This window comes from Sceloporus occidentalis, unplaced genomic scaffold (genome assembly GCF_023333645.1).
Source record: "Sceloporus occidentalis isolate IW3139 unplaced genomic scaffold, rSceOcc1.0.p SCAF_120, whole genome shotgun sequence".
Taxonomy (NCBI): Eukaryota; Metazoa; Chordata; class Lepidosauria; order Squamata; family Phrynosomatidae; genus Sceloporus; species Sceloporus occidentalis.
The window spans coordinates 2,696,869-2,721,383 of NW_028317100.1; the positions used below are offsets into that span (position 1 = coordinate 2,696,869).

Genomic DNA, 24,515 nt, shown 5'->3' on the forward strand with positions numbered 1-24,515 from the left:
CGACTGGAGCTATAAAAACCTTCAGTTTCTTGCAATAAAATTACAGACACTCATTTTTTGGTATAATAGATTTGCGTCTGTAATACGTACACACACTTACACGCGTGTATACGTAGCACACGCACACAGATGTATTATACTACACGCATTGGAGTGGTACTAATATGGCCTTTTTGTACAATACACTTTTTAGTGAAAATATACATCTTAACATAATTCAAGTACAAATGTACAAAATCTGTAAACGCGTACAGAATTATTTTGTTTTTTTAATTTATAATACACCTTTACAGTTCATAGATACAATAAAATATTTGCAGTTTTGCTCTGTAGGATTTTTTTTCCTTTTTTTTGGCTATAGGACAGTGGTTCATGGTCGTGGGGCTTCTTCATCGTCACTGTAGGAAGATTTAAAACAGACCTGTGGAAGGAAAAAAAAAAAATTACAAGTGTACAGTATTTGTAAAAAAATTTATATATATATATATATATATATATATATACATATATACACATACACACATACAAAGCATGTATATGCTATATGTACATACTGCCCCATAGCAGATGAGCACAAAGCATAATGTGTGTCTCCCCCGAATTAAAGAATTGCCCCGTCTCTAGTGTTTACAGCCGAATGGCGTAGGGTTCTAGTAGCGAATGCCATCCCGCAGCACAGAGGTGGTTTAGAAGAGTCGGTCGCTGGACACTCACCCCTCTTCGGAACAGCCGATGAAAGAAGCTCCTCTTTGGTCTAATGTTCGGTTTGCTTACATCCAGGTCTGGGCACAAGCAGCCGTCCGTCTCATACACATTGATGTCTTTAAAACACTCTGTTTCAATCATCTGCCGAGAGAAAAGGAGACGCTATGCTAAACCAAGAACGCCATAGACAGCCTTTCTACGCGAAATGGAGAAACTGCTTTACTGAGAAATTTCTTACTACAAAGCTACATTATAAAGACGGCACGGGAAGCAGAAGAGGTAACGAGACAGATACTTTCGGGTTACAGCCCGGGACAGCCGCAAAGAGCTAACAGAACCGCAAGCAAACTGAAGAAAGATTCACGATATTGTTTGGCGACACTTTGTTTTGCGGGATCTTTATGCAGCCATTTTTGCAAATTACATTCTTTTGTATATTATCAGTTATAAAGGTAGGAGGAGGACTTACAATTTCATATTAAAAACCCTCCAGTTACGAACGAGCAATATATTGTATAAAGACAAGTATCACACGCCGATGGCTTTATTTCATGTGTAATAGCTCTTAATGGATCCATCTCAGCAGCGTTCAGACAATTATAACTTCTTATCCGAATAGCTGCTAGCGATTTAACTATCACAATGTATATATTATACGTCATACAGAGGACCCCATCGTCCACGCTCCCAGTTCAATTAAAAACGCAGGACTCGCAATACCTCTTCCTGCCAGGGGATGGAGACACAGCCCGTTACAAACTTCGAATAGAAGTCATCATCCGTCGTGTCCAGGTTAACCCCTTTCACCGTAGAAAACTGCTCAATATCCAGCACGTCCTTGCAATATACAGCTCGCGGCTAGTCAACGAGAGACAAACATAACATTTACATCAAACCAATTTATTTATATACATTATATATATACATTATATATATATATATATATATAAATATAATGTCCTGATGAAAGTCTAATAAATAGACTGAAACGTTGATTAGAAAACTGCAGTTTCTGGAGTGATTATTTAAAGAAGTCCCTGGAGTGCCGGTAACTGTTTTTGGATGTTTTTTTGGATTTTTGGATATATATATATATATATATATATATATATATATATATATATATATATATATATATATATATATATATATATATATATATATATATATATATATATATATATATAAATATAATCATACATATAACCAATAATGTATTGATGAAAGATTCACCTGCAGGTGACGGCCAGTTTTGGTATTTAAAATTATAATATATATATATATATATAAATAAAGATGTATCCTACAAGAAATAGATTGTGGCTCGTGTCCATGTCTAAGTGTCGCCTGATAACTCAATCTCAGTGTTAAGCATAGGCGTCAACGGCTCTCAAACATTGTTATCCATTTATGATCCACTTAGGTCAGAGACAGCAATGACTATTCCATCCAGAAATGAACATAATGGGCGTCCAGCACCAGTTGTATTTGGTCCATCCTTCAGGCCACGCTTCATTGTATAAAGACATACAGAGCTCTGGCAGTAAAGGTTATAAAGAAGCACATCAAACATCTACTCACATCAGGAGCAAACGGGGGATCCACCATATTCGCTTCCAAGCGTTTAAAATTGATGTTCCTGAATATCGGATGCTGTTTTACGCCATTTGCTCCATCTCCTTGGCAGCCCAGTCTCTGTTTAGGGTCTTTTGTGAGTAACTGGGGGGAAAAAGCAAGAATGAGTCACGTTATTTTGTGGGCTACTTGGTACTTTACGTTGAGATCGGCTGATTTCCAGCAGAGATATCCATTAGCATTTAGTTCAAGGGTAACCACAAACCGGCGCTGGCATTAAAAACCTACAGTAAAGCAACCTTAACACAACGGAAGAAGTCTCCCCTCTTAAAGACTTTAAGTAGAGGGGCACGCTCTCAACTATTCACGAACCTGTTGAGGTTGGGAACATGTGCATATATCATGCAATCTATATTTTCGGGTAAAAACATGCCAACATTGTGATTTCACTGTCTCGCAGTGCCCTGCATGGTGAATAGTTAGAACGGAGAATCTTCTTTCAAGAAAAATTTCTGCCAGCTCAGCCCTCCTTGAAGGAGAAGCTCGTTGAGTCTCATCTCTCATACAAACCCCCCATGTACGTAAATCCATCCCTGAAGGATAAAGCGGGTGATAATGTCTGTTTTGTGCAAACTTTATGATAGAAAAAACAAACGGCAGTGATGAGCGAGGGATAGCACGACACCGCCGGCCGATACGGTAGACTTTAGATGTTGAGTTGCAAACCTCCGTCTTCACCCACCATCCTGCAGATAGATTTGGCATCCTCTGAGAATTTCTCCGAATACTCTTCCTCATCCTCTTTCACCCGCCGGTCCACTTCATCCCGTTTCACCTTCTCCTTCCGCTTCCTGAAGGGAGACTGGCCCTGAATCATCTCGTAGACGAGGCATCCGAGCCCCCACCAGTCAGGGCTGAACGTGTAGCTTTCATTGTTAATCACTTCCGGTGCTACGGAAAAGAAAAAAAGCACTTCAGTAACGCCGGCGCTTGTCCTGGAGAATCCCACCCCAAGATTCAAAGATCTTGTGATCGCCCAACGGTCCAGATGCGAGTGCTGATAATGTGATCCATACCCATGTAGCCTACTGTGCCAACACGCCCCCGGATGGATTCTCCGTCGGGTATCTGCACCGCTAGCCCAAGATCCGAAATCCTGATGTGTCCTGCGTGACAAAACATGAAACGTGTTACCCTCGGGAGTCAGTGCTGGTGAAATATATTGGGACAAACACTATGTATAAAGTCATTCTGGCCCAAACTCTGCAAAGTGATGCTGTTACCATAGCAACCATAGCTGATCTGACTGTTCCATTGGTTGCTAAGGTGATACCAATTTTCAAACTTTGAACCAGATTTGAATGCATTTGAAGTAGATATTTGTTGCCTAAAGCTGAATTTAGCCCCCTTAAGGATATAGGCAATTCTATACTAGACACAAGTAGTTTCCGCACTTCTGCTTTGTTTAACCCTAACCCCTCGCTTTCTCATTTAGTGAATCAACGTAAAGGTTCCCATCAGAAACAGTGCACGATGTAACCGTGTATTCTGCATCAGGACATACTACTATGTCTTGCGTATTTAAGGGGTTAATGAATACACAACCTTAATGAGGATTATCGACAAAGCTAGTAAAAAGATACTGGAAAAAAAAAAGAAATTTCCACCCACCACAATAAAAAAATAAAATAAAAAAAATCAAAGTCTTAAAATCGCGATAAAGGATAAGAAAAAAATAGCACTTACCACGATCATCCAGCAGAATGTTTTCCGGCTTTAAGTCCCTATAAAATGAAACAAAACACAATATGTAAGGCAAACAACTATATACTGTGCCACTAACGATTAAGATTAAAGGAATTACGACTAGCTTCTGGTCTGGATCTCGTATGGATCTTAGACAGTATGTGGATAAGCACGATAAACATTAACCCTATCAGGAACCCCGTTCCCCCAACAAATAATTACACACAGAGAGCGCCGGGTTACTCTTACCTGTAAACTATCCTCTCCGCCTGGAGGTTCTCCAGCCCACAGCACAGCTCGGCTGCGTAAAACACGGCTCTCTGCTCGTCGAAGCCCGGGTTCCCCATGTTGTAGATGTGAAACTTAAGATCCCCGCCATTCATAATGGTTAATACTAAGCAGAGGGCGTCCTTCGTTTCATAGGTGTAGGCCAAACTAACCTGAAAACACACAGTAAAACCACCAAGCGTTAATCCATCGATCCTAGGCTTTCAGAACGCAGTCTGAGATTTTGGTGAAAGATGGACATTTAAACTCCCTCACGCTTCACAAGCGGAGAGTCCTGTTGAGGTAAGCAGATGTTGCCCTAAGAGCCCCCGAAGAACTCCTGAGCCGAACGGGCACTAGCCACCTGGACCAGTGTCCTCTGTCGGGGGGGGGTTCTCCAGAGCCGGGCTTAGCGGGTCTGCCCGGGAGGTTTAAGTCGGTGGGTATTTAGGCTGCAACGAGATTAAATGCCCCGGGCTAAGACATCCTTCTCTGGATGTTTCTCCTTACATCGCTGCATTCCACCGGCCCGACTTACTTTATCCTGATGATGATTAGTCTTTCTTACACCTTCTATTTATCCTTCCTGGATGTTCCGAACGAGCCAACTTCATAAACCAAAGCATAGGTTTTATATCCACAATTTGCTTATAAATCTCGGAATGTATGCGAATCTGCCCGGCACCAACCCTTTATCTCACTCTATTGTGGTAACGATAAAATCCTCGGGACATAGAAGAACGGAGAGCAGCATCATTTATGGCACAGAGGACAAATGCTTAAATGTTTAAAAATTTATATGATAATGTTTCTTTGTTGTGCGGAACGGTGAATAGGTCATGAATTTTTTAGCACGATCGATGGCCGAGCAGAATTTCACGGATTCTTTTAAACGTTTAAGTGACTGAATCTGGTTTAATGTATAATTTATGCGCCTTATTATATTCTATATACAGAATTATGCCGTTTTTGCCATTGGGGGGGGGGGGAAATAAAAATGCCGAGAACGACCTTTGTCCGTAGTACCGGCAAACCCATTTTAAACAGAAACTAGGGCTACAACAACGAAGCGATAATAAATTAAATCAGTCATTTCTGTAATAAACAAGCCCTGTAATTATTAGTATTTTATAATTAAAAAATATGTTTAACTCCCCAGCAGAAGAGAAAACTACTACGACAAATTAACTAGTTCCCCATATACACTACTTGCCCCCCTACCCTAAAAAGGGCCATTCTTGGGCTTTCTGCAATTCACGTATCATATTAGTTTAAATGTTTATATATATTATACATTATATATTATATTATATTATATATATTTTAATTATTTAAATCACGACATTTTAAGGGTTTGGCCATCATAATAATTTAGAAGATATGATCAATACTTAAGCATTTAGCACTCAATCTATTGATCTGGAATTTTCACTGAAAATCGTAGAGGACTGCAAAACGTTTAAGATGTTATTAATAGATGAACCGGTGACACGTCCATCCGACTCCTTCCCGGGAAAGACAGACAGAACCGGCTGTTATATCGAGTAATACGGGTTTAAGTACTGGACACACGAGCCTAAAAGGTGGAGGGAGAGTAGACAGAAGATGGCCCCAAAATCCTTTATAGACAACACTGGCTTTTGGCGATGACCACCAGGCCAGTCATTGATAAAACAATGGTTTCCACAGTCTTCTACGCTGATATTACAAACACCAAATCTATTATTTTCCATTGTATTTTGTCTTTACGGCATCGGAAAAGCTCAATTAAGCGCACAGAAACAGATTTTAATGGCGTAAAAACCGTACGGCCCATTGGGTCCATTTGTTTTGCACAGCTGGGGGCTAACCAACCTCAACATGGTATTTTACAAAAAAAAAATAAAAAAAAAAATAAGTCTTTCTGGTTGGCGTCATCGCTGACATTTGACTGTCTTACGGGATAGAGGTGGGAATTCGGGCTAAAACTAGAGCGGCGTGTTGAAAGGGGCACAGAACAATTGGCCATTTACCTCCCGCGGCTCTCCTTAGCAAGTGACGCCCTACACGGCGCCATTCCTGCTTCTAATACTAACAGAATATTGTTTCCAGAGAGAATATCTGTTACTTTCCTCGCTTTATGCGTATTGCTACCCGATGTCTTTTTTCTCGCTGAACGGGGGGGAAACGACAATCATCAGAGTGACTGCAATCACTTAAAAAGCCAAGTCACCGAAAACAAACACAAAGAGTAATTCAAACTCAATGAAAAGGAGAAAGATACTTACTACAAACCGGCTATTTACTTTTTCCAATATCTGCTTCTCGTTTAACGCCATCGCTTCTCCTTTTCTCTTTTTTATTCTTTTCTTTTCCAGCTTTTTGCAGGCATACATTTTCCCCGTGGCTCGAACCTGGCAGGCGCACACCTGGACGGGACGAGGAACGTTTAAGTACGATATATTTCGACTCGGCGGGGAAGACGCTCGGGTTGTACAGACTCACCTCTCCAAATCCACCTTTTCCTAGAACGCGGTAATGCCGAAAGGTGTTCTTCGTCACAGGTTGCCTTAAAAATAAATAAAAATACAAAAGATAAACCTTTTATTCTGCTTATATTGTACATTATCTGCTTTTCCTTGCTTTGAGGTATCGGTAATATTAAAATCCAATAATATTTTGACGTTTTAATGTAAGCCAACGCAATTTTACCTGTATAGATCCCCACTTTTCACACCACATCAAATAAACTTTTTTTTAGGCCTGAATGGACAAAGCATACTTGTGGGGGGCAAGCACCATCCCCCACCAGTAGCTAAAGATATATATATATATATATATATATATATATATATATATATATATATATATACACACACACATATATATATTACACACATACACTGTACTGCCGTGTACAAGGTTTGCTAGAAAGGGATATGCTTGTTACTACACATTGTGTCCACAAGGGGGCAATCTAATTTAATTCTACAAGCCAATAAGCAAGAGACCCACGAAGACTGTCTGAAAAAAGGGTTTATTTGGTTTAGAGAAATGTTTATATTATTCAATGAGAACAAAACTACGTCTCCTGCGTTGTAGTGCCAGAATCACTGCGTATGTGTGTATATAGTGTCAGTGTGTGTTTTTATTTATGTATAGTGATAGCGTGTGTGTGTGTGTGTGTAAGACTGTACCTTTAGCGTATATAGTGTTGTGTATGTTACAGTATGGCGTGTGTGTGTTACTGTACGGTGTTAGAATAATGGTTCAACATACAAACTTGAGTCTGTGGTGTAAAACACCCCTTGTCATGGGGTTAATTGCAGTCCTGTACAAAGTGAGGAAAGGTGTGTTTTAGGTCATATCGCTCAAATAAACATCCTTTAGCCGCAGACCAGGCGGTAATATAGAACAATAAAAACATGACTGGGGAAGAAGAAAAAATTTACTATGGATGCGACAAAAGAAGGTATGTCATCAAATATGCAACAATAAAGCTACTTAGTAAGGAAGAGCTCCAGGCAAGGTAAGCATGTAAGTGTGTGCTCACAAAGGCATTAGCAATATGAATCTTTATGAAAATCCTGATGACTCCTCGGCTTAAAAATAAAAATAAATTGATAAAAGGCTTTAAAAAGCTTAGAACGTTACGTTTATTATCCAATTGTTTATTGCCGGCTATATAAACGAGACATGTGCACATGGACCGAAAGACCGTTTCCTCCATTCTCCTCAGATTCGTCTGCATTATTCCAGATTCCGGTCTGGTTTAGTCCTTCCGCAACAGGGCAGAGCCTAGGCCCACAACACATGGACTCTCCCTATTCCACCAATCGGGGCAGAGGGTGTGTGCCAAGGCTCCGCCCTGTCAGAACTATTCCATCAGGCAGAGAGCCGGGACAAGCCGAGCAATGGAGAACAAAGGCAGAAGAAAGGAGAAACAGAAGCTGAGCAAAGGAGAAACAGAAGCTACGGAGACATTGACAGAAAGCATGTGAAAGGGAGGGGGGGGGGGGGGACACAAAATGCAAATAAAAATTAATCTCTCCTTTTTGTACATTTCTTTGGGGTCCCTCCTCGTTTTCGGACATTTCAAAATTTTATTAAAGGCAACAGTGATTAATTAAATATGAATGCAGAATTCTCATACAAACAATATAAAACTGCTTCCATCGCAATGAAAAATATCTTACGTCCCGCAATTATTTTAATGTTATAATATACCGTAAATAATATTCATAGCTGAATGAGAAAGAAGAAAAAAAATACAGCATCTGAAATTCAGGGTTAAAAAGTGCTTCTCCATCATAAAATATAAAGATATTTACAACACCAATCTATACATCTGAAGTATGAGAAGTAGTAATTAGCGCCGTTACCTCTCAAGCCACTTCCACTGCAGAAATCGGGAAAAATACATGCTTTCCTGGTAATCTTCGAACGGCGCGCCGCTCAAATAATCATGTATAATCCTGTAAGAGAAGAATAAAAGCACCTCAATCACCGAAACCCGCTTAACTTCATAAAGATTTCTATATTTTTTTTTCTTCTCAATTCTCCTTTATTGAAAATATGCACGAGAGAAAACAAGAGCGCACATAAAGGTTATATACAGACAATGTGCACAGTAAATCAGACAAGTGTAAGACGCTTCATAGGCAACCTAGAGCCGATCATTGCGGTCGGTACAAAGGTGGAGAGCACCGGGTCGCATGAAAGTAGAAACGGCACACCAGGGACCATAATCACACAGATAGAGAAGAGCCGCTACACAATATGGATAAATACAGATAATGCTGGAGACATTGAGGAAACAATGATACAAAGAAAACTTAACATAGTAAATAAAAACATAAAGTACAAAATAAGAAAGAAAAACACTGCACGGTAGTCCGGACACAGACATGACAACCCACACCGAAGTGTGAGGAACTCCGAAATACGACCGGTAACCCCAGCCGATAAAGGTAGCCCAGCAGGTAAGGATGGTAACCCACGGGTGAGAAGACCGAATCAGATGAGGTGGGGTTAAACCAGACCCAGATCCCGCACACGAGGCGAGGATAGGAACATTGACCATGGGAGCCACCGAAGGGTATTCTGATATTCCTCCCCTTTGGCGGAAGCAACTAAGTCTTCCATCTGGGAGATTGTATTTACCCTGGAGATCCAGGCCCCTATGGGAGGCGGGCCCGGGGTCTTCCAAAAACGGGGAATAATTGATTTAGCCGCCTGGATAAGATGGAAGACTAAAGACCGTTTATAGGAGCCACAGGGGGAGCGAGTGTGATGGAAAAGGTACACCGCTGGAGAGGGGACGAAGTCGGGATCAGCAATTTCCCTGACCACTGTCCCCACCGTATCCCAGAATGGCCTGATGTCCTTACATTCCCACCAAAGGTGAATATAAGAGCCAACAGCTACGCCACACCTCCAACATAGAGGAGAGACCTGAGGCATGTAGTGGTGAAGGTCCTGGGGGACCTTATACCAACGGGATAGTAACTTATAGGAGCACTCTTGTATCTTGCTCGAAATGGATCCTTTATGCGTCAGCACTAGGATCTTATCCCATTCAGAATCAGAAAAGGGGGCAGGCAGGGAAAGATCTCTCTCCCACAAACTAAGGAAAAACGGCTTAGTTTTACAATGTTCATCAACCAGGATGTTATAAATTTGCGAGAGGAGGTGGGCAGGCTCACGGGAAGCAATGCACAGGTTCTCGAAATGAGAGAGAGGTCTGGTGAGGAGAGCGTTCGGCAGGAGCGAGGAAATGTAATGCTTGAGTTGGTGATGTAAGAAAACGCAGGGAAAGGAATGCGGGGCCTGCCTCAAGAGATCCCTAAGGGGCCGAAATTGGGAACCCTGAAGAAATTGAAAGAGGCGTATATGTTTAGTAAGAAGTTGTAGGCAGAAACCTTGGAGGCCTGCCTGAATATTTCGGTCAATAGCAGGATTATGCGAGAGGGGAAAGGGGACTGGGACACGTCGAAATGAGGTGGCGGGAGGTTAGCCGTTTAAAAACCCGTAAGGTAGCCGTAACAGTGGGGTGAGAAGACGCTGTCAAAGTGTGATAACGGTCTGGGAGCCACGGCACCGCCGCGATGTGATGCACCAGGAATGAATTCTCCAGGGGCACCCACAGCTTCGGGACCTCCAAGGACCACTCCACTATGCGGCGTAGGTGAGCCGCCATCCAGTACCACTCCACACATGGAACCCCCAAACCCCCCCTACCTTTGGGCCGGACCAGATGAGTGAGGGCCAACCGGGGGTTCAGAGTCCCCCAAATGTATCTACGAAACACACTCTGGCAGGTCTTAAAATACGCCCTGGGGAGAGAGATCAGGAGGCATTGTATCAAATACAGAAATCTAGGCAAAATGTTCATTTTCAAGACACCTATTCGGCCAAACCAAGATATGTGCGGAACCGACCATTTACGGAGATCCGTTATCACAGAGGAAAGCAAGGCATCAAAGTTCAGCTGGCGGAGATGAGATAAATCTGCAGGTAGCATCAAACCCAGATACTTAATCGCCACCGGCTGCCACTTAAAGGGGAAGACACGTGCTAGGCTCTCCCTAAGCGGACCCGAAACATTAATGCCCAGAATTTCAGATTTCTGTAAGTTAATTTTGTAATTCGAGAGCGTCTGGAAGGAGTCGAGCTCCGCTACAATCTGTGGAAGAGAGGAGTGCGGCTGCGTTATCATGCAGAGCATGTCATCGGCGTAAATAGCAAGTTTGTGGACATGATTGGCGATGGAGATGCCAGTGATATTGACGTTCTCCCGTAGGGCACAGGCAAGGGGCTCCATGGTCAAAATGAATTGCAACGGTGACAAGGGGCAGCCCTGTCTCGTACCGTTGCGAATACGGAGGGCATCGGAGAGGATACCATTAACCTTTATACGGGCAGTGGGATTAGAATATAAGGCTTTGACAAGGTTAAGAAAATTCCCGGATAGGCCAATAGCATCCAGCGTCTGGAAGAGGAAAGGCCAAGCAACCCTATCAAACGCCTTCTCGGCGTCCATAGAAACCAGAGCATAAGGAAGCTTGTGGGCGTGAGCGTAAGACATCAGGTTCAACACCCTAATGGTATTATCCCTGGCCTCCCTCCCGGGGACAAAGCCCACCTGATCCCCGTGAATCAGGCCCGGTATGTACCGTTGGAAACGAAGCGCCATCACCTTGGCAAGTAATTTGAGATCTGTATTTATCAGGGAGATGGGACGGTAGTTGGAACAGCAGTCCGCATCTCTACCCGGCTTGGGAATAACGACAATATGTGCTAAATTAGTGTGTGGATCCGGGGAACGGCCGCTAGCAAGCTGATTAAAAAAGTTTGTTATAGGGGTACCCAGGACTGGGAAGAAGCGGTTGTAGTAACCTCTCGTCAAACTGTCTGGACCCGGACTTTTGCCCGTAGGGGTGAGTTTTAGCGCTGCCTTGACTTCGTCACATGTTATCTGGGAATTCAATACAGCTAAGGCCTCGACATCTAACCGCCGAGGTAAGTATTTGTGAAGATACTCCGTCATCATAGCTAAGTGACGAGACTCAGCCAAGTCTGGCGACGGCAAATTGTATAGGTCATTATAGAAATCCTGAAAACAACGGGCAATCTCGTGAGATTCAAACCGGATCTGACCCTTAGGATCGCGAATCCTAGGGATAAACGAGTCCGACCTTTTAGCCCTAAGAGCCCGAGCCAACAGTTTACCCGGCTTGTCGCCCAGTTCATAAAATTGCTTCTTAGTCAATAAATAAGAGCGCTTCACCCTACTATCCAGGAGAGACGCCAGTTGTTCCCGAGCCGCCTGCAATTGCAACAACAGAGACGCGTCTAGTGTAGCTTTATGCGATTGCTCCAACCGGTGGATACGGTTAGTCAGGGCGGTAATATCAGCTAACCGAAGCTTCTTAAGTGTGGCACCCAGATTTATAAAGTGACCCCTAATAAAGGCTTTGTGGGCCTCCCAAACCGTGGGAAAGGAAACCTCGTCCGAATCATTGTCCTGAAAATAATTGGTAAGGAGGTCCGAAAGGTCCGCTAGTGATGAGGGATTGTCAAGCAGATTTTCATTAAGCCGCCAGCACCAGGGTTTGCGGGACGACTGAGACAATTTAAGAGATAAAAGGGCCGGGGCATGGTCACTAAACGAGCGCACGCCAATGTCAGTCGAATGCAAGTGCAGTAAATGATGGGAGAGAAAGAGCATGTCTATACGGGTATAACGGTTATGAACCGCAGAGTAAAACGTGTAATCTTTCCCCAGAGGATGTTGCGAACGCTAGACATCCACCAATTGACAAGCATGCAGGGCTCTCCTCACTTTCTTAATGTGTTTAAAAGGTATATGCGAGGATAGTGCTGAGGAATCCCTAAGAGGGTCGAGGATCATATTAAAATCCCCCCCATAGATAGCTATACCGTCCTGAAAGTCTGCGAACTTAGACAACATTCGACAGAGGAATAGATGTTGCCCACGATTGGGCGCATAAACATTGCCAAGGGTAATTTTGCGATTACCCACGAAACCCTTCAGGAATATAGCCCTACCGTCGGCATCCCTCCAGATATCCAACAGGCGAAAGGAAAGTGATTTATGCAGTACAATAGCCACTCCTTTGGTCTTAGAGTCAGGTGAGCTAGAGAAGAACACCTGAGTGTAACGGTGGTCCGTTAGTTTGAATTCCCGTGCAGACCTGAAATGGGTCTCTTGTAAGAACGCAACATGCGTCCTGGATAAGTGAAGATTGTGAAGCAATTTAGATCTTTGCTGGGGCTTATTAAGGCCTCGTACATTGAGAGAGGCGAAGTTAACTAAGTCAGGGCCCATCTATGGAGATCCGGAGAGAGCAAAGGAGTCCGGCGAAACCCGAGCAGTGCACAAACAAACAATAAAACAAGTAAAACCAAACTTACCAAACGAGAACATTTAGAGTCAAAAGTAGGCACAACACGAGCCACCAAAGACCCTGGATGCCGAAGCACCGAGTAATGAGCCCAATGACCAGACGAAAGGTCGACAACCTGCACTCCACTCCGATAGGAGAAGGAGGCAGGACGGCTCCGAGGGGTGTAAAAGTGAACCATAACAACGGAAACTCCTACAATCCGTGTAGGTTGAGTCATATTGGATTGAGAGGCACACCCGGCCCTGATAGCACAAGGGCCCGGCGGAGTAGGAGAATGTAGGGGCGAAGTTATGTAGTGGATCTGTGCAAGAAAGGCCCGCAGAGGCCATGCGCGATAGGCAGCACAGCCGCGCGCATATGAAATTACCGAGGCATGCATTCGTGTGAAAGTGAGTGAGTGCGAGTGAGTGCGAGCGGGAGTGTATATAAAAAAAAAAAAAACGAAAAACGAACGGGTGCGAGCGTACAAAACAAAATATAATAAGATAAAATAAATTCAAAAACGGGTCGATCCGTAGCGGTAAACAAAATAGAAAAACACAAAACCGTATCGGGAAACCTGCCCCGCCAGATGATAAGAGCGGTGAGGGCAAAGACAGCAAACTGCCGGCGCCCCCAGTGTGGTCTCCGGAATGAAACCACAAAACCAGCAGCCAAGCGTCTCCACCCGCAGCAAACAAACGAACGGGCAGGAACCAGCCAGAGGACGCTCCTGACGGCAGGAGCACCTATCCCACCCACCCCCCACACCCGCAGTCCCACTCACAGTTCCGCGAAAAGTCCCCAGAGAGGCCCAACGGGGCCAAGAGTGGTCGTCGAGATGTTCAGCAGAAACGATGAGCTGAAGCGGCGGAGGGCCACCACCGCCGGACGTATGCAGAAGAACGAGGAAACTGCAGCCTGCAGGTGTAGGCTCCCAACAGGTAGGTCAAACAATAAAACTCCTCCGGGAAGCAACAACAGGGGAAGTCAAAGACGACCACGAGAGGCTCAGCAAATAGATGGAAAACTGCACAGCAGAGGAGCTTGAATGAAATCATCAGGGCAGTACGTCGTCCGGGCGTCGTCGGCGCTTTGGTCTCCGAGGTCTCGGGGACCATTCCCTGGCAGGGTCCGAGAGACTGGCAGGGGGAGTAAAGGAGTACTCCCATGCTGGAACCTCACAGTGCGGAAGACCCAAAGCTTCAGTGAAAGGTGGAACATCTTCAGGCTGACGTACCACGAGCGTTGTAGAGCCCCTCCGTACGAGCAGGGCAAAGGGGAAACCCCACTGATAGGGGATGTTCGCTGCAAGGAGAGCCTTGGTAAGTGGCTGGAGCGCACGTCGGTTCTGCAGCGTGACAGGCGACAGGTCTTGATAAACCGAGACGGCGTGGGATTCCCACGTAAAGGTAGGTCGAGCTCGGAACGCCCTCATAATGTCCTCCTTCAAAGGGAAATCCTGCAAACAACAGACCACATCCCATGGAGGTAGCGAGTCAGAAGGCCTCTGTCTGAGGGCCCTATGTACTCTATCAAATCCAACGGGTGCGGCAACATCGCGGTTCAGAATCTTGTTGAAAAGGGCTCGAAGAGTGCTAGGGAGATCTTCATGCGCCACTGACTCAGGTAATCCCCGAACCCAAAGATTGTGTCTGCGGCCCCTATTGTCTAAATCTTGCGAGACAAGTGTCTTATGATATTCGATTGCTCCCGGAGATGGAAGGTCAGGGAGTCTACCGTTGCGTGTACTCGCGGTTGGTCGTCCTCTAGCGTCGCCACGCGCTCACCAATATGGCGAATATCCGATTGGATATCGGTAAGACTTGAGCGGATCCCTTTGGTCGCTTGGTCAACAATCTCGGCGATGTCCGCTTTAGTCGGGAGCAAGTCGAGTCTCTCTTTCCAGGAGTGATCAGGCGGACCCGGAGAAGGCAGCCGCAGTCTCCGGGCACTCACAACCAGTGGCCTCGCTGTCCAGACTTGCGGATGGATAGCGCGGCCTATGCTCAGAATCTCGCGAATCCCGTTCCGGGGAAGCGGCAAAGTACGAGCGCACCGAGGCAAGTGAACCCCTCTCTCTTGACCCTGAAGCCTTCGGGGTGGAATGCGGCTTATTTGTTTTGCCCATCGTGCGCGTAGAAGCAGAATAGAAGCTTGATTACGGGCCGGGTGTACCAGAGCTCCGGACTCACGCGTCCATCTTGTCCGCGAGCAGACCACGCCCCCCCAAAGATTTCTATATTAACCCATAGAAAATGGCATTTAACTGCCAAAAACACGAAGTCAGGTTTCCAACACTTCCCGCACCGTCAATTAGGGATTAGAATCTATTAGACAATAGGTCTCTGTGCCTCAAAAAGGTCTATATAGAACGAGTCCCGAACTAGTCATGGCATGGATTCCAGCGTCTCCGCATGCGTAATATATTGACTCGTGAGAATTAATTCATAAGTCCTTTTACGTGCGGCGTGATAAAAAAAAAATAAAAAAAAAAATCTAAAAAATAAAACTACGCCAGGCTAAAAAGGTCACTCACGCACATTCCGCTTGGAAACTACGTGTAATCAGGCCTGTTCCAGATAAAAATGTCACAAGGGCTAATTATTCATGGAGCACTTCTATGGAAAAATAAATTTACATTGCCCAAAACAAATACTAAGTTATTACGGGAAAAAAGTGTAAAAGTAAAAACTCTTAGCTTGCGAACAATTGTTTTATTATTGTACCATACCCTGGGTTAATACACTTGACCTCGTATAAGGTTACCATGAACATGGCCTGCAGAAGAAGAATAACATTTTGTGACGCCTGCGTTAATAATGAGGTCGTCTGGTTAAAAATAAAAATTGTTCCAAAATAAACCATCAAAAGTTCACTACTACTACTACTTGGGGTACAAACCTACAAAAACCCATATTTATAGTCACTCCTGGCAAATCCTGGGATGGGGACACAACATAAGTGCCAGGCCGGGCATGCGCAGAGAGGACCTCCTAACAGCACGGAAGGCTGGCCGGATCACACAGCGGTGTGATATTTTGTATGTACACCGGGAGCCTTTATGAAGAAGGAGTTGCGTCCCATCACATGAAAGGCAGATTGAGGATGGAAAGGTATGTATGCAGTCTGTTAGCGTGATCCGCTCTCTACACTTTCAGGGGACACACAATCATTCAAAAGTTTGGGGTCACAGTGATTTCCTTGTTTTTTGAAACACAAACTTTGTCCATTAAAATAAAATGGATGAGAAACCCAGCGCAGACAGAGTTAATGCTGTAAATGACTATCGCAGCTGGAAACTGGTTATTTTTAATGGAATCTCTTCATAGAGGTACAGAGGCCCTTTATCACTCCTGTGTTCCAATGGCCCTTTATCACTCCCATCACTTCTGTGTTCCAATGGCCCTTTATCACTCCCATCACTCCTGTGTTCCAATGGCATGTTGTGTTTAAAAGGCTAATTAATTGTTCGAAAACCCTTGTGCAAATTATGTTTCAGCGAGAAAATGTCCTTGTTTTCCATGAAAACAGCAAAGTGACCCCAAACTTTTGAACCGTAGAGTACTTCATATAGAAAGCTGACAATATTTGGGAAGCGACAAGGATGACAGATTATAGAAGAGAACAAAATAAAAGGGCTAAAGTGTGCAGTCAAGCATGAAGTGTGATTGTAGCATGAAGTGTTATTAGCATCAGCTTGATGACATCACAGCAGCGCCTGGAGGCGGCCACCTTGGCTCTTCTATACAGAATACACAAAGCCCCCTGTTCGAGGAGGACGTTTAGATAAAGACAAAGGGTGTCTTCTGAATAAGTGACGATTATGGTCTAAAGCTTGGAAAGCAGCTAGCAGAATGGACAAATCAGCAGAAATATTCCATTGGTTGCTATGGTGATAAGACTGGTTTTCAAACTTTGCCTCATACTGGGGAGTTATGTGGAACAGATTGGCTAAACAGCGAGTTACGATCGATGTTTCATTAGACATTTCATTTCCCTGCATTACATATAGTTAAGTAAATACACACAAACTAGCCGTGTGTGACATACAAAACGAGAAAAAAAAATAAAAAAAGACAAATCACACACGTGCACGCACCACTGACATCATACACCATCCAGCGCAATAGTATCCTCCCGTCAGACACTTTTACTGCCTGAAAAGAGCATTTTGTGAATCACCCCCCCCGCCAGATCCCATTCTTCATATTAACACAAAGGAGAAGTTTTAAGGACTGCAGCGCTTAAAATTTGATTAGGGATGATTTCACATCGATTCTAGGTATCCTGGTAATGCCGACAGTCTCAACAGCTAAATAAGTAGCTTATAGATACCATCAGAGAAGCAATAAAAACAGCTTGCTCAAGAGAGTATTATTCCGCCCCAGTTAGAGTTATCTATATCAGCTTACACATGGTGAGATAAAAATAAAAATTAATATCTCTGCGAGCATTTGCTGATTGACACAAAAAGCACGAGCTACATGTAGATTTAATGCATTAATCTTGGCCGAAACCCCCTGACAGTGGCCCTTTAAATAGAAAGCCGCGCGGTTCCGTGTCACACGTGAATAAAGCCGGGTACAGAGTCTCACTGTGACAACGGGTCACAAGGGCCGATTCTCTGCGCGTAGCATTGGTGTATAAGGGCGTTATTGTACGCTCCTTGCAATACTAGGCGCTACTGTACTCACATACTTGCCTGTCACTTACACTACAAGTCCCCAAGCCGGAGGAGTCTCCACCATCAGTAGCAATCGGTTTAATAGCGCTCGGTGCGAGCACTGGTTACATTTAAATAACAGCGCCTGAACCCCTGCTTTCTATGTCGGCTGCATTAGTGCTGCATTTTAATTCACCCGGGTCAGCAGCCAGGAAGATTTACTACAACACATACAATTTGCTGAAAAGCATGTTACATTGTTTGACTGCTTTCTAACGTCCCTGTAGAGCAGGGGCGTCCAACATGCGGCCCCTGGGCCAAATGCGGCCCGCGAGACCTCAAGGTGCGGCCCGCGTAAGATCGGCAGCCAGGGCAACCGATCTTACACGGGCCACGCCACGAGCCCAGCTACTTACCTGTGGGAGGGTCTTCTGTACTGCATAGAGGAAGCGGAACCTAGCAGAGTTCACGTGACATCACGACTCTGCTCCAGTCCTGCTTCCTTTGTGCAGTACCAGAGAACGCAGAGGGAGGCCACGCCCTCTGCTGAAGTCTGAGCGGCATCGAGAGAGCTGCAGTGCAGGTAAGGGGGTGGGAAGGGTGTTTGAATGAGTATGCGTGATTGAGGGAACGAATCTGTGAATTAATGAGTATATGAATGAGCGTGTGCGTGATAGCATGGATGTGTAAATGCTGGAACCTAGGCATGATGGGACTGTGATTGCTGTTAGCAATCACACTCCTATCATGCCAAGTCAGCCAGTGCATGCTGAAACCTAGCTAGCTGCCCCCCTTGTGTATTGATGCTGCCAGCAGTATGGGGTCTACACATCACTTACAGCCACCCTGTACCAGCATGTACTGGCTGACTTGGCATGATAGGAGTGTGATTGCTAACAGCAAGCACAGTGCCATCATGCCTGGGTACCAGCATTTACTGGTTGCCTGAGTATGATATCTTGCCAAGTCATATTGCTATTTTTTTGTCCAATTGTGGTGTGTTACCTACTTATTAATTTGCCACACAATATCGCATTATACGTTACACTCGTTACTCACCTAGTGCAGTCTTTAAAAAGCTCTTTACAGGGGCTTTGATCCAACCTTTCCTTGCATTCATGGACGGTTTCCCGAGGTATTTCTGGCAAGCGGGATGCACACTGAATAAAAACGAAGGAAAAAAAGAAGTTTATTGGTTCCAACCCATCCACCAGCATTACGAGTATCGGCAACACATAGCAGGGCGACAGAAATGGCGGACTTAACACAAAGAAGACAAATTAAACTATCGGTCAGCGTTGTATATCATAAGATCTGTATTGCAATGCAGTCAGACGACTGAGGGTCCACAGGGGAGAAATAACTTAAAGGGCCAGATCATCTCCAGTCCATCCCTGACGGCTACTAACATCTTCTGCATCTCTTGCAGTTTAGCCGGATATAGAATCTACCTCTAATATTCGCTAGAATTCTGAATACGGTCCATTTTTTACGTTACTGGTTTTGAACAGTTTTTGCAGTATATTCCATCGCGGGGTAAATCATCTCGCCATATGGCGCACAGATTCCGATTTGCCAGTTGATGCCATGCCTTAATCCCATGTTAATGTTTTGCAGATGGGAGCTCTGTTATTAGCGAGTGGCAGTGGAAGGGGAGCGCGGCGCGCATGCGGCGGAAGCTGCTGCAATCTTCTGCACAGACTTGATGGAGGGGGAATGGTTTGTTTTGCTGGGTTTCGAGGAAAGCCACATGACGTCCATACTGACGGGATAAGAACATCGGAGCGAATGAGCAGATCTTTCTCATCTGCCGCAGAGGCGGCGAGTCCAGAGTACCGGCCGCCGGTAACACTTCACAGAGACGGCATTCCGTGACACCTTCCGTAGAATGACTTGCAGGCGTCGTGCCATTTAAACAGATTTTTCTAAATAAGCGGATCTCGTCATGTTGCACTCCTCTCAAAAAGAGCAAATCATTAAAAATGGAAATGTGATCTTTGAAGGGTTAATGATGAAGCTCTGCCCTGCTTGGATTTGTTTTAAAAGCACTTTCCCTGCAGCCGCCATTAAGACTCCTGGATCAGTCCATATAAATCAATGAAGTACCCAATGATTGCGGTAATCTGCTAGAACAGAACAAGGATTGGTGCGAAAAATTGAATTTTGGGGGCCTTCTAAACCAATACACTGCAATTTCCAAAAATCAACGTCAAACTAACAATATCCATAAAAAAGCAATATAAGATATGAATCGATACTAATCTGCGGTTCCTTTGATAGTAGAATTCTATGTTAAAACGGAGCCGAATTAGAGTAACTACCAGACCTTGAATTTATTTAACATTGGGCAAATGACATGCGGTCAAAAATCAGACGGCTGATGGGAGTTGTAGTCCACCCATGGCACAGGGACTAGCGTTTCCCCAGGGTGGTTTAGTATCAGGTTTGATCCTGTTTCTGCCACGTAAAACTGGTTACTTATAGATTGAGATCGGAGCTCTGATAACACACAAGACTCGCGAAAATCCTCTGGGAAAGCGACCCGTGATGCTCGGTCTACACAATTTTAGATGTGTGTGGGCAACACTAACACACACACAGCTCGGGTATCTACACACACTCACACTAAGGGCCGGGTATCTCCATTTATACAGACCTGTCGGTATTCGCACTGTAAAGGGGGCAATCTGCGCAGCGGCTTTCTAACTATTGACCATAAAAGACCATGTATCGGGTACACGACCGGAGCGCAGGGGTCATTTATTAACCCCTTCACAACTGATGGAAATAAAATCCAGATAACCCAGGGGGAAAAAAAATGTAATAAAAAAATACAAAAAACAAGCCATACTTTTTCTTTTGCACAAACAATCCCGATACCCCTGGATGGTTAGATCTTTGCAAATAATAGGTAGTGATGAGTGATAGAAACGTTTCTCCCTACCAGATAACCTCTTATATACTGCACTTTAATGTAAGTGTTGGGGACTCCTGTCTCTATTAAAGGGCCCCCGCTATACACTTCATCATTACGGCAATAATCACAAATCATCATTATAACCCCCCGTAGACGTTCAGTACGAGCGCCGAGTGGTACAGACACATTTTAACCGCTCCTGTGCAAGCCACGGGGCTTATCCGTGAAAGGTACGCACCGTCCCCCGGCCGTACTTCCATTAAGGGAAATTAGAATGGGTTGGCACAGGCCGTCTCCGTCTGGGAATATCCCACAACTAAAACGTCTCAAAATAAGCGTTTTACATCCCTTGGGAAACGGAGGACAAAAAAAATGCCAGTTAACAAACGAGGAAGGAAGGGAGTATTATTAATGAATTGCCAAAAAACAAAGAGCGGACAGCGGCTATCCGATGTCATTATCAAGCTGATATTTTTCGGCTGTGTGTGGGTACACTTAACGCACTTCTCGTAAGACCTCGCATAGTCGTAAACCTCGGCCCTCGCTGGTATTTGCCTCCAAACAGCACGAGCAGTCATAAAAACCTAAACAAGTTTAATAGGAAAATGGATAATTTCGCTTTTAAATGATACTGACCCTTTTTATTCAGGGGTAACTCAAGAACATGGATGTGATAGACTTTACCAATTTCCTTGTAAGCAACAATGACTTCATTATTTTTATTCTGTACCCCTAAATATTTCGACCAGAGTCACTAAATCCTCCAGGAAGCATTTATCTTTACTGGTAAATTGCTCTTATTCTGGGGTTTTTTTTTTTTTTTTTTTGCTATACTCACTCGGGAAATTATTTTTTTCCCCAATGCACGAGCCAGCAGAACTAAAAATGGAAATTCCTCTACTCCCGAAACTGGTCACCACAGGCTTGGGCCAAATCTCTTCATTTTAGCCCCAGAGAACATGGATTTCCCCAATTCTTCCCTCCAGTTATTAGATGTTAAAGTCTGTGTTGTATCATAAATGGCCGCCGAGAGCCGGAGTGAGACACGAGAAGTAAAAACGGAGAAACGTTTTAAAGAAGCTCCAGCACGCGGGTTTATTATAGTTGGCCGATTTGTAGGCTAGTAATAACGAAGCTTTGGCCAAGTTGTTTCCATTGCATATTAGGAGTAATATATCCTTATAAACGTGGCAGTCAGCCAGCGGCATTCTGGAAGGACTAGAGCATTATTGGAAATGCTGCTCAGCAATAGCTAATAACTAATGGACCGGCGAGATATATATATTTATAAAAGGAAATATGAAACATCTCCGTTGCAGTGTTTCTTATACATTTAGACTGTCAATCAAAAAATGTAAGTACATTTAAGAAGCTTTTTTCCCCCCGCTTCTATAGCAACATCCTATATGTGCCGGATTTTATGTCACATGACAATAAGAATGGACCAAAACCATATAGCGAAGTTTCAAACCTATTGGAAGTTCCAAAAACGTGAGGAATTTCAATGCCCAAAATGTCACTCACCGGGATCGTATCCAAGAGAGCAGCAAAAGTCACCAGACACGGGAAGGCAAGATTTCTGGTGGACGGCGATCACCTGACAACGCCTAACGGAAAGAACAAGTATTAATTGTAGTTTCCCTGGGAGTTGCTGCCGTGTCCTTTTGGGATGAGGCACGGAACGAGCAGATATCCGCTCAAACTTTCCTCCTCTCCAGCAGATACAGAAGTTCCGTGACCTTCTGAAACTCCGTATGTTATAAAAAGCAACACTTATACGGCAGATTTAAAACGCAGCACCCCGGCCAAAAAAAAAAAAAAAAAAAAAGGGGAACGATTATCCCACAGCGCCCGCCGCTTCGACTTTAGCCAGTATTTATTACTAGGTCCATAACCACTTTAAAATCCTGCAGTGCCAAAGCCAAAAACGTATAAACCCTTCTCCTCAACATACCTTCTGTAATATAGAACAAAAATACATGATCCCCTTTCTGAGGCACAATTCACTTCAATGTGGGATTTTTTGCCTTTTTCTAGAACAGAAAGATTGGACTTCATGGATTCGAGTCTTCATTCAAACGAAAACTACTCTAACTATGTGAGAGAGGAGGACCACAGCCCGCGTGGAGCGAGTGGAGGGTACCCATGATATAGAAAAAAGTATTTTAAATCAATATAGTAATAAAAGAAGACCCTCGAGAAGATATCTCCACCAAATGTATCGGTTTGTCTTAGTCTGTCAATTCTTGTCTTGTCATATCCCTTGAATTTATGTATTGTATTAAGCGCTGCGTAAACTGTTGGCGCTATATAAATAAAGGATAATAATAATAATAATAATAATAATAATATCCTAGATAAGATCCCATGTGTTGTTTCGCATGGCCTTGTGCAAAAACGAAAAATAATTCAATCTACAAGCAGATTGTATACACCTGCAGCGCATGCGGACCAACACACCGACACGACCCAGTGCGGCAAAGGACAGAACCGGGCCAACGCGCATCTCTGCCAGTCATTTAGCTCGGGGCCGGACAAACCACACGACATTTTGGCATGGTTATTGGGCACTGCTCCCTCGCACCTCAGGTTTTATCTGCTAGATACTCTATACAGAGTCAGCGCTCCCTTTATATAGCCTGCCGACAGGTCACATGACCCTACAGACATAAGCACGCCGGGCTCTTGCATTTAGTGCGTCGCTCGGACATTTAACCGAAATGTACTTTTTTTGTTGTTGCTTTGTTTTTTGGTTTATATGTCCTTTCAAACAAGACATCTCTCTAGGGTCATCTTGTCCGTTTCTAGAATTCGGAATAAACAAAGCATTTATTAAACATGTGAATCTGGTGAAGCAAAACCTCACATTCACCTAAATTAACTTAACCAGGGTTAACAGAAAGCATACGCATTTCACTGCATTATTACACCCCCCTCCACTTTGTGATTATTTTTTGTGTATTAAATCTCATGACCAAAGACGTCACAACAGTAAGAGTGGAATGTATCTTAGTTTACAAAGTTATTTAGGTTGGGTTTTTTTTTTACAAATGAGGTTAGAACCTTAATTACGGGGGGGGTAGGGGGGTGCATCAACTAAATGTTCTTGTTAAATTAAACGTCGAGTCCACACACACCTACTGCACTATGACTTTTCTCTGTAATATGTCTTATGGGTAATAGTTTGCAAGCTTTGATTCAGAGCCAGGCTACGAAAAACACTTGAAACTCATTTCCCGTTGCTATTGTGCTCGGCCAAAAACATCTGCTAAGCATTTCAGGAGGTCTTGAAGAATGAGTTTCAGAAAAGAGTCAGTGTGCTTTCCAAGATCCAGTTGGGCTGAAAAACAGCAGTCCGCAGCTAGAAAGCGGAGGAAGAGTTTGAGGTTTCCCTAAACACTTTCACAAACCAGAAACGGAGAGTGGGTTCTAGAAATCCTTTGGTAGCCATTCTGTGGATAGAACACCAAGTGGGAAACCTTACGCTGCTTACATCGACTGCTCAGAATGTAAATTACGAGATGATAGTGACCTTAATAACAGGGATGGTGGAACGGAGCAGGTATTATCCAGCAAGCCCACAAATATGCTTTTGATGTGTTTACTGACCCGGTAAAGTCTCGGTTAGACAGCCCAAGCACCCCTTGTTATGACCCAAATCCCTCTGTCCACCTTTTCTCCCCTGATGCCCTTCAGAATGTTTGCTGGGTATGAGGGTATTACAATGTTCTACAGCCCTAAAAGTCACAAT

At 44.1% G+C, this 24,515-nt stretch overlaps 1 protein-coding gene across 1 annotated transcript in view; it reads right to left on the reverse strand.

Annotated features, from left to right (window-relative positions):
* Positions 1 to 370: 370 nt before the first annotated feature.
* GRK4 (G protein-coupled receptor kinase 4) overlaps positions 371 to 24,515 on the reverse strand; it is a 41,393-nt gene continuing 17,248 nt past the window's right edge. The window contains exons 4-15 of the mRNA XM_089498393.1: positions 18,907 to 19,007; positions 8,655 to 8,747; positions 6,778 to 6,841; positions 6,561 to 6,701; positions 4,276 to 4,466; positions 4,027 to 4,064; positions 3,357 to 3,446; positions 3,023 to 3,231; positions 2,287 to 2,424; positions 1,426 to 1,563; positions 715 to 846; positions 371 to 421 (exon numbers count right to left, since the gene is read on the reverse strand). Of these exons, the coding sequence (XP_089354519.1) occupies positions 371 to 421; positions 715 to 846; positions 1,426 to 1,563; positions 2,287 to 2,424; positions 3,023 to 3,231; positions 3,357 to 3,446; positions 4,027 to 4,064; positions 4,276 to 4,466; positions 6,561 to 6,701; positions 6,778 to 6,841; positions 8,655 to 8,747; positions 18,907 to 19,007 (1,386 nt within the window). The remainder of the gene's footprint in view (positions 422 to 714; positions 847 to 1,425; positions 1,564 to 2,286; positions 2,425 to 3,022; positions 3,232 to 3,356; positions 3,447 to 4,026; positions 4,065 to 4,275; positions 4,467 to 6,560; positions 6,702 to 6,777; positions 6,842 to 8,654; positions 8,748 to 18,906; positions 19,008 to 24,515) is intronic.